General features: G+C 39.2%; 1 protein-coding gene and 1 pseudogene across 3 annotated transcripts in view; one reads left to right on the top strand and one right to left on the bottom strand.

Moving 5' to 3' along the window:
• The window catches only part of LOC110064170 (DNA repair protein RAD50-like), a 44,747-nt gene extending 33,124 nt beyond the window's left edge, over positions 1-11,623 (top strand). For all 3 annotated transcript variants that reach the window (XM_089275389.1, XM_089275392.1, XM_089275390.1), the window contains 11 exons: positions 6,229-6,376; positions 7,109-7,239; positions 7,424-7,469; positions 7,806-7,931; positions 8,249-8,301; positions 8,870-8,955; positions 9,369-9,448; positions 9,698-9,760; positions 10,203-10,336; positions 10,717-10,845; positions 11,402-11,623. In XM_089275389.1, the coding sequence (XP_089131515.1) occupies positions 6,229-6,376; positions 7,109-7,239; positions 7,424-7,469; positions 7,806-7,931; positions 8,249-8,301; positions 8,870-8,955; positions 9,369-9,448; positions 9,698-9,760; positions 10,203-10,336; positions 10,717-10,845; positions 11,402-11,468 (1,063 nt within the window). In that variant the 3' untranslated portion in view covers positions 11,469-11,623. The remainder of the gene's footprint in view (positions 1-6,228; positions 6,377-7,108; positions 7,240-7,423; positions 7,470-7,805; positions 7,932-8,248; positions 8,302-8,869; positions 8,956-9,368; positions 9,449-9,697; positions 9,761-10,202; positions 10,337-10,716; positions 10,846-11,401) is intronic.
• Positions 2,406-4,752, bottom strand: LOC149102366 (uncharacterized; annotated as a pseudogene).
• Positions 11,624-11,633: the final 10 nt, after the last annotated feature.

The following is an 11,633-nucleotide window of genomic DNA, read 5'->3' on the forward strand; positions in this document are numbered from 1 at the left end:
GGTTGTTCTTTGGGAGTCAACGGTTTAAAACAGGAAACAACGACTCACCGTTGCTTATGTTCCTTCTGCTGCTATAGAAGCGATTTTAACTTCCCAGTGTCCTTGTGAGCTGTTCTGTAAAATATTTCCGGTAAAACAGCGAGCGCAAACGGCCATAAAATTCGACAAGGTCGACAATGTTTATATTTGATATGAGACACTGAGTGGCACACACAGTCCTGGCTGTTTTCATCGTCTTGCTCAGTCGAGAGTCCTTTAAAAATATGATAGAATATATGCTTCAAACCGTAGTAAATTAGTTTCTCATATCCATACGCCTCATGTCGACTCATGAGTAAATAACTCAGTCCCCGTACACTGAAAAAACAACTCGAATGACCTCTGAGGTCAGGAGGTTACCTGATATGACGTTATGTTACTTTTCCCCGGTTTCACATTACACGCGTAACGCCGTATTGAACATCACGGCATTTAGTTGCATTACAGTATTCAAAATCTCTTTAAAGACATTTCGATTTAAAAAGAAAATTGAAAAAGCAACATTTTGACATAATTGTTGGCTTCTAAGATATCGTTCATAGATGCATGATACCCTGACATAATTTCAACACTGGATTGATCTCGTTGATGTCGACGTGATTCATAGTTTAGCGCTTAGTAAAATTTGGCACACATCTAAACGTGCGCAAAGATAAATAGTCAAAAATAAGAAACCGTTTATCTGCAGAAAAAGCTGGACCGCTGAAGATAATAATGTTTTAAATTCTGCATAATATTTATTCAAGTAACGCAAGCTACCTGCTTTCAGTAACGCTTCGTGTCGCTTAGCAAAAGTGAAAAACTTACTCTATGTAAATAAAGGCTTACTTACATTTGTTTCATTCTTTTATTTTTCTTATCTGAAATTTCTTTTATATAGGTTTAAGATTTTCTTTCCAAATTTACCGTTCAATTTCCTATCCCGGCCATATTTGAAGACATTCCTTCTCATTGGATTGCTGTAAAACTTTACAATCACATATTTTGAGGAAGTTCAATATTTGCCTGTGTCGTTGAAGGCGTCAAAAAAGTGTCAGACATTTATTATTTACTTGTTGAAGTTGTACTCTTAATAGTTTTAAGATACGCTTGTTAATACAAATCAAACATGTTCGCTTCCTTATAAAGTTATTGCGATATCTGTCAAGAGCAGCATGACATTTTGTGTGAAAAATTAAACAAACATTTAATACATGATCCTCAGTTACAGCAGCACAGAGGTCATCCGTTTTAATGCTAATATGGCTTTTTTAAGTATGTCCAGGTAGATTCGTTTACGGCGAACAGGCTTGGGTGGCACTTCTAATTCCCTTTTTTCTTCCTGCTTTCTCTTCTCCAATATATGCCTGCTCCCAGGCTAGTGCCTCCCAATACAAATGCAGATTGCATTCTGTGCTCGGGAGTATTAGCCGTCACGACTTTTGAAATTACTTTTCTCGGGAGTGGGGTGGGGGTGGATTAGCGCTACTTCTAAAACCTAACCATAACAGCAAAATTGATCGAGCCTCATAAGTGACTGAAATGACTAAAACACAGAAACACAGGCTGTGCCGTTTGAGTTAGCAACGGCTGGTGATATACGAGCAGCGAGAGCAAGGCTTATTTTTTTCGCGTGAGATTCGCGTTTTCAGCTCGTTCCTTTCGCGCCTCTAAATCACGCATTGACTGCCAAGGGCATTATTTATCTCCACTTATTACTAGTCCGTGTAACTGACGATGTCTGGAGATCTGACCCGGATAGTCGCTGCTTTAAAAACCACAGGCGGTGGTGCTATGCAATTAGATCGTTTGCCTCCTTTGACTCACATTCGATATTTTTACCTACAAACCCATGTAGACCATGCTGTATTTTCAAAATCAGGTAGTTTTCTGCACGCTTTATCTCTGAAACGAAGTCGGTAACCCCCAGGTTTTTTTTTTTTTTTTGCATTTCTGACGCAAGTAACTCATCTGACTGCTGTAAAAATTAAGAAAAAATCTATCCACTGGAAAATTTTCGCGCAAACGCCCTTAAATACGGCGTTACGCGTGTAATGTGAAACCGGGGAAAAGTAACATAACGACATCAGAGGTCACTCGAGTTGTTTATTCAGTGTGCGGCGACTGAGCAAGACGATGAAAACAGCCAGGACTGTGTGTACCACCCATATCAAATATAAACATTGTCGACCTTGTCGAATTTTATGGCCGTTTGCGCTCGCTGTTTTATTGGAAATATTTTACAGAACAGCTCACAAGGACACTGGGAAGTTAAAATCGCTTCTATAGCAGCAGAAGGAACATAAGTAACGGTGAGTCGTTGTTTCCTGTTTTAAACCGTTGACTCCCAAAGAATAACCTTGTGATTTGCATAAAATTGAACTCGCTTACATGCCGTAACATTTTATTTTACTGACGGAGAACATTTTAATTCCCAGAGCTATAACTTTTCGGGTGAAAAAAACAATAACCAAGGTTTCCTAAAATGTAGATATTTTGACCAAACGATATATACCAGAGGCCATTTATACTAGTCAAAGTTGGCCTTTATTTGTTCCTTGCCAAGAGACACAAATGGCTGCTGTACAAATACCCTTCGTTAAAAAGCTACAAACAAAACTTCAAGAAACTTGTTACACGATTTTAAAGTATAAGAATGATATAATATTTGTGCCAAGTTTTGTTTTCATAGGATCGTTTTTACGCCCCCGCTGTTTTCGTAAAGAAGCGTGAAATTCTGAACATTTTAAGCCGCGACAACCGCCGTTATATGCAAATTTCGAACTTTCTTAAATTTTGGCCGTAAAATAAATCGTTGGAACTTTAAACTATTTTTCCATGAATAAGTTCACCCAAAGGCATGTTTTGGCGAAATAAAAGAAAAATCGATTTTTCGTGACTGTCTTCCGATTCTCGACACTCTTAGAAAATCACTCTTAATTATCTTTAAACTAGAAACAAATTGATTTAAATACAAGTGTCACTCGTTTATATAAAAGGTGTATATAATTATATTATGTGTAATATCCTCTTTTCGTTAAGTCCTACTGTATATGAGATAATTATGCATAACCAAAACTGATATGAACCCGGCAGTTGGAAGTCCTTCCAGTGCACATAGCATTCGTAATATTCTCAAATATAATCATGTTTTTGCATTATTTTACTAAAAATATGCATCTTACTAAGCGTTCTGATCAAATAAAATACAATATTTACAGAGGAAGCCACATCAGCCGTGCTGGGTCCTCTACCTCGTAAAATCATCGCCGTTACGCGTAAATGCTTTTTATTCTAGATTTCCTGTATCCATTTACTTGGATAATAAACATTTTCTGGTCTGATAGTATTCATTATTTCATTGCCCGATAGAGATCCACTGGTGTCCAAGTAATAGTTTCGAGCCTTTTTTTTGTAGGTTAAGGTGACACACTCACTCTTATAGGGAAGTGTATCAACACAATGAACTTGGATCTTTTAATTTTTTTTATCTTGTATTGTGTGTCGCACTACTCGATGCTTCATCTTCGTGGTTTTCCTCTGTCGGTGTTTCCTCCACGAATGTCCCTAGCTGTACGTTTGGAGCGTCATCCAAGGAAACTTTTCCAGACTTTGTTCGAATGACAACTCCAAAGATCAAAAGCACAATCACAAGCTCGCAGCCCTTTAGCAGAAACATAATTACATACTTTCTCCAGTTGAATGTCTCGGCAGACATCTTTAAACGTTTGAAGATACCGTACTGGGCAGCAGCTAAACAGACAGTCAGAATTAACATCGCTGCAGTAATAAAGGGCGCAAGGAGGACTAGTATTGTAATGTTTTTCAGTCTTCGTTCCCCTGAAGATTTTCCAAGCTCTCGCGAGGACTGCAGGTTCCTCCACATTCTGCGCCCTGCTACAACGTAGCCAGTGCAGATCAGTGTTCCCCACGTAGAGAGAGCCAGATAAGATAGAAAGTACCAAAACTTCCTGTTTGCGTACAAAACCAGCAGGTTGAATGTCAGCATAACCAACGTTAGTACGCCTGTGATGGCGAGCAACACCCAAATGTTCTGAAGCCGCGGAGGAGCTAGTGAAGTCTTCGTTGTTTCTAGTAATATGAGAAGGAGAATACTGAACGCAGAGAGAATCAACGCTAAGGAATAGCAGTCTATGAGCAATGCTATTGTGAATACTTCCTTCGATGCTTCGTCCAACAATAAAGGGCTCCAAAGCAGTGCGACTACTTTTGACGACGCTGCAACAAAAACTGGATCGTTGTGAAACGACCGTGAACACTCCGACTGCCAGAAGGCTGCTTGCATTGGCGAACAATGATAGCAAAACAACTCAGTGCGAAAATGCCAAACAATGTCGCAAATGTGTAAGCATAGAAATGCCAAGCCCAGTGATCATGGCGAAATTTCTTTCCGTTTGCAACTGAAGAAGGTAAAATGGACGTTGTGAGCGAGTTTAACGTAAAGCTCTCGTTCTGTTGCATGTTCCTGTGGTTGCTGTCCGTTAGCACTTTTTCTATTGACCAGGAATATTTACAAACCAAGCTGTTTTCTCTTATGTTAAATCGTTTTTGCATACAGGTGTCTCGATTCCGTTGTTTCAAGGTCGTAAGGTTTATCTTTCTATTCTTGTTTTGGCGCATATTAGAGGCACATAATTTTTCTTTTTCACTTCAACAATAGTTTCTTATTAATAAAAGATAAAAGGAGCCTAAAAGCAGTTGGTATTTGTACATATAAACGAGATGATTTCGCTTAAACAGCAGCGTCAGAGATAACGACAGACTTTTAAATTACCTTGAATTGTAAATTGCTGTCAGTCGGTTTTAATTCAAGAATAACATTTGCTGACGGCTATTTATGATGAATTTTTCGTGGAAAGTACCGGTTCCCTAGTTACCCGTCTCGTCTCCACGGCAAGCACGCAAAACTACTGCTTTTGGTTGAATCTTTATTTTTTGTGGTTTGTCTTGTGTTTTTATTATTATTTATGAATTGTGGTCGGAAAATGATGTCGATGATGACCGAGCTTTTCAAACGTTTTCAATTACGGTTCGGTATTAGTGCCTTCTATTTTCGGTATAAGTGCCAAATTTTAAGTGCCTTTTTAAGTTTTGCGCCCAAAATTAAAAGGTGGAGGACATTGTTAGTACAGATGGAACAGATGTTATTTATTGTCAGTATATTTTTTTTTTAATGAAAAAAATAGCAAATTCAAAGTTCTTGTTGAATTAAAGAGGCTCTTTACACCGCCTTCGGCACCAGGTGGATTACATATGTTAATTTTACAGACCTGCCTCATCTCTGACTGACAGAATTTTGTTATTTTGTGTACTTCTATGGATTCAAACCTTGTTTAGGGGGTTTTATTAAAGGTTTTTCGACCAGTCTCAATCTCACAGTGTACTAAAACGTAGGGCAAGCTATGCACTTTGTGGTAATTTTTCGTAAGGGCGGTTCGATTGTCGAATGTAATGATCGCAATACTAGTAAATCGATGGTTTAGTCTAAACAAGAAGTTCCAGTTTTAAGGGTGCTGGTGTGAACGTGTTCATGCTTAGTAGTCAATCAACGATCAAAGCCTAAACACCTGGCATAAACGAATAAACAGTTGATAACCAACCTGCGCGTTTTCTTCGACGGATGTTATTAACAAAATATGTGTCATTAACAAAATGGGTGCCATTTTTGCTGAGAATGTTTTGCCAAAAAGTCTGAGCCTTAATCACCAAGAAATCTTATCTTACTTTTGGTCAGTGGTATAAAGTGTGTTCAGTTTGCCGCACGTTTGACTCTGCAACACGCCATGAACGTGACAGTTCAGCTTCAAATTTGCCTTTTGTAGCCGTAAACGTTTTTCAAACCTCCCCTGGCTTAAGCTGTTCTATGACAATGAGATGCGTGTCAAGAGTGCGATGCTTGGCTCTGAGCAAAGGCCGTGGGTAGGAAGTTCCTTGAGAAACCTAATGAAGACTCATTAGGATGTTGAGGATGTCTGTCGTTTGATTCTCTCTCGTGAACTATGATTGATCAGTGGTTTCCCAAGGCAACTGTCACCCAGTCGGAGCAATCGTCGCTCCCGTTGATTTCTTACACGATCCCAGACGCCCTTGTGGTTGAAGTTAGTACGCAGTCTCCCCGAAGTTTCTATATTGGCGTAGAGGATTCTTGTAGTGACGTTTCTTTTTTTGTTTTTTTCTCTTTTTTTTAAGGTACGTGAATCAAGGAGGCAACACAGCTTTACAAGACAATGAATCTCGCTTAAAAGAACTGAAGGAACGAGCAGAGAAACTGAACATGGATAAAGAAGCTGTTTCCAGTGAAATTGATAAATTGAAGAATGATATCTCTAAACAGCAGGTTAGTCTTTATTACATTCTTTGCTGAGTAATGCCCAGGACAACAACAGGAGTCCCACTACCGAACAGTCATTAAATATTAGGAGGTGTTAATCCAAGCAGAGAACCCTGTAAATAAACTAGAAAGGTACAAGGATGTTACGATTGAGGAAGACGACTGATACGGACTCACCGTTAAGTTCCCCGTTCTATTAAGCTACCTCTCCCTCTCCCCCTCCCCCCCCCCCCCGCCCCCCTTCCTCTCTACTTTTTGATGATCAGCCAAGTCGAGTTACAAATAGGACAACAAGAAAACATTTACCTCAAGATTTTTGAAGGGACGTGCAATTTTACAGACAAGCATTAAACTTTCTCCTATTTCTATGTTTTGATATATTGTCCAGCTGATTTACGTTACGAAGTAGGACACCCTTTCTTAGAAGTCCACCTTAAACAGTCGTGAAAATTAATAGGCCTTCAGAATTTAATACAAATGTAGAACTGTTCGGTTAGTTAGAAGTGACCAAATGGACCAATTTCGATATATTAAAATTCAGCCTAACACAATAGACCTCAGAACGAGGCTCTGGGGAATAAACCCCACAAACTCTGTATTTATTCCGCAGAGCCTCGTACTGAGGTCTATTGTTTTAGGCTGATTTTTAATATATATCGAAATTGGTATATTCTCCCACAGAGAAGAAAGAAATTGTATTATAAAGAGTAAGGAGATTTGTGGTGCTGATCTTAATAGATACGTGCTCGTGAGCTAGAGGACAACATACAGCTAAAGAGTACTCAAGAAGAAATCCAAAATATTGACAAGAAGATAGCAGATGTCAACAGGGAACTGCGCAAGTTTGGCGACAACGATAACCTTATTAGGTAAGGGAACTGGCAGGCTTGGGTTGTACTAGTAATTAAAATTGTGTTGTAAAATAATTTTCCGTGGTATGGATACATTTGATATCATTTAGAGACGACTCCTGGTAGAACAGTTATGATTAAAATATAACCATGAATAGGTTATTTGAAAACATCTTTTCAGTTGTTTCCGTTTTCATTTCAGCGAGAGACAGGAATTGCAACAACAATCTGACGAAATAAGGAAAGAGGTAAGCTATGAGTTGTTTTTGCTGTCTCCTCTATTATATTGCGGATATTAATTTCAGTGCTGATCCTATTAGCTGTTTATACTGTTGCTGTCGTCTAACTTTCTGTGTTCTGATGTCCACATAATCGGCTAAGATTAAAACATCTGCGAAGAAATCAACGTGTAAATTTCTGTTCAAAAGCGAATCTCAAATTGGAGTAGTGACATTAAGTGATAAAACCTCCACTCCAAACAAACAAAGAAAGAAACAATGAAGCAAACGTTCGTAATGAGTTGTAAAGGCTCCACACTAGTGCGCTTTGCTCACTTGCAACATGTTCACCGTGTTTTTTTTTAGAAAGCGCGCCACGAAGGACGACTGGCAGGATACGAAGAGGAAGTGAAGCGATGCCAGAGAGAATTACGAAGTCCCTTATACAGAGATGCTGATGAGAAACACAGACAGCAAGTTATCGCCATGAAGGCAAGTCAAGTGCTTCTGTAGCAATAAAATAGCGCTGTCATGTGATCTGTAGCAAAAAAATGCAGGGGTGGATCCAAGGAATTGGAACGGGAGGACGAGGCTAACTTTCAATGCGGCAACTCCTTTTAAAGCGAGAAGGGGTCCATATTCGGTCAACCCAGCCCCACCTCCCTCCGAGCCTCTGGCTCCGCACTGATTGGAAAACAAGCTAAGTTAGAAAGTGTACGCTGAAAGGAAACAGCAAGTTTACCTCTGTTGTTGATAATGTCACAATTTTGATGCTAACAAGCTCTAACAACTTCCTGTTTCTTTTGCAGACAACTGAAATGGCGAATTCTGATCTTGACAAGTACTACAAGGCTCTCGATAAGTATGCTTTGAATAATCTCTAAATTGCTTAACGCAGCTGAGTGTTCTAAAATACCCGTGTAAATTACCAGTCTCTTCAGGGGCGTGGGTTCGAGTCACACTACCGAAACCCTGCATGCAGGACGAAAACTTGCTTATTTTTTTAAAATGTAAACCTTTATTTAGTCATTTGAAATAAGTAGCATACAATAAAATTACAAAAATTAAAACGTAACAACTTACAAAAAGAAATTAAAACAGGTGAAATAGGTAACTGAAGAGAACTTTTGCACAAACACTACGAATTACGGCCATTATAAACACTCACAAGAATCAAACAAAAAGAATTGCTCTAAAGAGTAGCAAGGCCTCGAATCTTCTTTTTGCCCATCCCGAGCTTGTTTTTTCAAAAATTTGAGACAGGAAGAGAGACTATTTCAGCAACCTACTCGGATTTTTGTACCATAAAATGCACATACACTGCTGATGCATTTGCTCATACAAGTCCATTTGGCCAGGTGGCTCCGCTCACTTTTTTTTTCACTCACGTTGCTGCCCCAACACTGATATATATGTCTGATTTAATTCAGAGCTATAATGCGATATCACGGTCTGAAGATGGCAGAGATAAATAAAATCATTAAAGAGTATTGGATCAATACGTACAAAGGGAGTGGTAAGATCCTATGTTTTAATATTTATTGGAATCAGTACCCCGCTAGATACTTTCCTTTAGTTTTGCTGCATTGTCAATTTGATAACACTGACATAACACTATGGAAACGCTGGTGAAAGTGCGTCTCTCATCTTAAAATTCTATCAAATTTTGAACGAATTTATCTTTCGTCGAAAGGAAGTGAAAGGGTTGTATATCACATATCAGCTAGCACAAACGTTCACATCGAAACACAAATTGATGAATTGTCGAGATTTAGAATTATGCCACCTTGACAGAAGGAGCCTTATTGAAATAATCGAAATTATAAAACAAGGGAGCTTAGCTAATTACAGAGGAGAGACAGCATAAACCCTTGAGGGTGATTGCTTGTTACAGTGGAGTCAATCATCTTTTATAATTTGTTTTTGTAGATATCGACACTATCGAAATTCGCTCAGATGAGGAAGAAGGAAGCGGAGCCATTAAAGCAAGACGAACGTATAACTACAGGGTGCGTACGTCAAGTTTTGTAAGCTCTTCCTTCCTTCCTTGTCCATCTTCATAACTAGTGTCTGAGATCCCAGTTTCACATCTCTTTCAATTCCTTCTAATGTGTGTGCATGTGCGCACTCTCGGACCTTTAAGTAAAAGTGAAATAATCTGATTATCCTGGCGAACTAGCTTCATGATAACGTGAGGAAATGAGATTGCAATTGGTGCTATTGATGTGCACAGTATTTACCTTGATCATTCTTTTCAGGTGGTTATGGTCAAGGGTGACACGGCTCTGGACATGCGAGGACGCTGTAGCGCAGGACAGAAGGTGTGTGCACCCCTCCCCCAATCCAGAAATCAATGGTCAGTCTGGTGCAGTGATAGCTGATACCTGCATGGGCTCGATACATTGAAAACAAATAATGCCCCATAATATCACTCGTATTTTTGAAGAGTTATTATCAACGTTCCATCTACCCTCCACCCAAAACAAATTAGAAATCACCTCCGCAGACAACGCAAAAAGTTTAGTCTTGTTTCCAAGGAACCATCCTCCAAATAACCTCAGGGTCAGTTAGTTTTCACAGACGAAATTCCGAGCGAAAAGATCCCTTTTCACACGAATTTGTTTCCAATGATTCTTAAAAGAACCTTATCACGTCTGTGTATAATCCCGAAGGGTGGGGGGGCGGTAATGGGTCGCAAAAGAACCATTTGCGCGACTACAAAAGAAGACATAGCAATTGGTTATTCACCTTTTTTGATTGCAGGTTCTAGCGTCGTTGATTATCAGATTGGCTTTGGCGGAAACATTCTGTTTGAACTGTGGAATATTAACTCTTGACGAACCCACTACAAATTTGGATGAAGACAACATCGAGAGTCTGGCCAACCAGTTAGCTTCGTAAGTTTTAGTCGTGTTTGTGTTTGTTTGAGCGTTTATAGTGTGATCAGGGTTGTTGATCACACTGTGTTTCGCAAAACAGTTGTCGTAGACATTTGTGTGTATCTTTGTATTTCTGTTCCAACTCTATTCCATCCACTTTACCATGTGGTATTGTTGATTGCTTTCTGTTGATAGCTTCCATCGACTGACTAGCTAGATTAGGAGCTCGAAAATTAACGACAATCCATTAACAGAATACAAGACTAGCAGATTCCTACCTCTCATCACTTACATGTTTGTTCCTGAACTTGCATTAGCATAAATATTGTTTTCAGATAACCTCTATTTTAAAAGGAATGCACTCATCTCAGGTCTTCGTTATCCTGATTTTGTTTCAGAGTTATAAGAACCAGACACCTCCAAAGGAACTTTCAACTTGTAGTCATCACTCATGATGAAGAGTTTGTGGAAAATCTTGGCCGAAGCGACTTCGTGGACTACTACTTCAGGATTTACAAGGACGAGAGGTAACTTGTTATCTCCATTCTCTAAGGCCATATCAACACAGATGTGTTTTCGCGTGAATGTGCATACTTTTTAATGTTTTTTTTTGTTAATCTCATCGTCCGCATAAACGATGGAAGGTCATAATTTTTCTTTTGATTACGCTTCCAAAAGTGTCCGCGGCATGCTTTGGCCCGGTCAGAAACCGCGCATGAAAGGCCTCTTGCACCCAGGGTAGGCGCCAGTTGTTCAAAAGGTGGGTAACGCTCTCCCCTAGTTAAATCACTATTTAGGGTATAGTATCATTTGTTTTGTGTGTACCTATCCACTACATAGCGTTTTGCCCGGTGGATAGCGTTATTCACCCTATGAACAACTGAATCCAGTGGGTTAAATCCTTCGTTTATCCGGACTATTCGTCGGTTGCAAAATCGAACTCAAAGAAATTGCTCATCAAGTATTTGTCGGTTCCTCTCCTATTTTTACGGGTACACCATTACACGTATTTTTTCTTTACTTTCTGAGCAATTCCTTTAATAGTATACAGGTTGTAATGTATTGTCTGCACTTAATTTGCAGTGGCTTTTCAAAGATATCGAGACAAAGTGTATCTTCATTGCATCGTGAGGAATCTCTTTTGGAATGAACACTCAAGTCCATTTTGTTGTTAAAAGGATCATGTTGGCATCTTTGGTACAGCTCTCCACCACTTGACGATACAGAATTTCTCACGAAAAAAGAGCAAACGTCAGCTAGTGGTTGTTTTGTTTGATCAAACTAAATAAACTAGTCTTAGAAACATTTGACTGGT

The sequence above is a fragment of the Orbicella faveolata genome, unplaced genomic scaffold, assembly GCF_042242905.1.
Source record: "Orbicella faveolata isolate gen_17 unplaced genomic scaffold, um_ofav_v1 contig_36, whole genome shotgun sequence".
NCBI lineage: Eukaryota > Metazoa > Cnidaria > Anthozoa > Scleractinia > Merulinidae > Orbicella > Orbicella faveolata.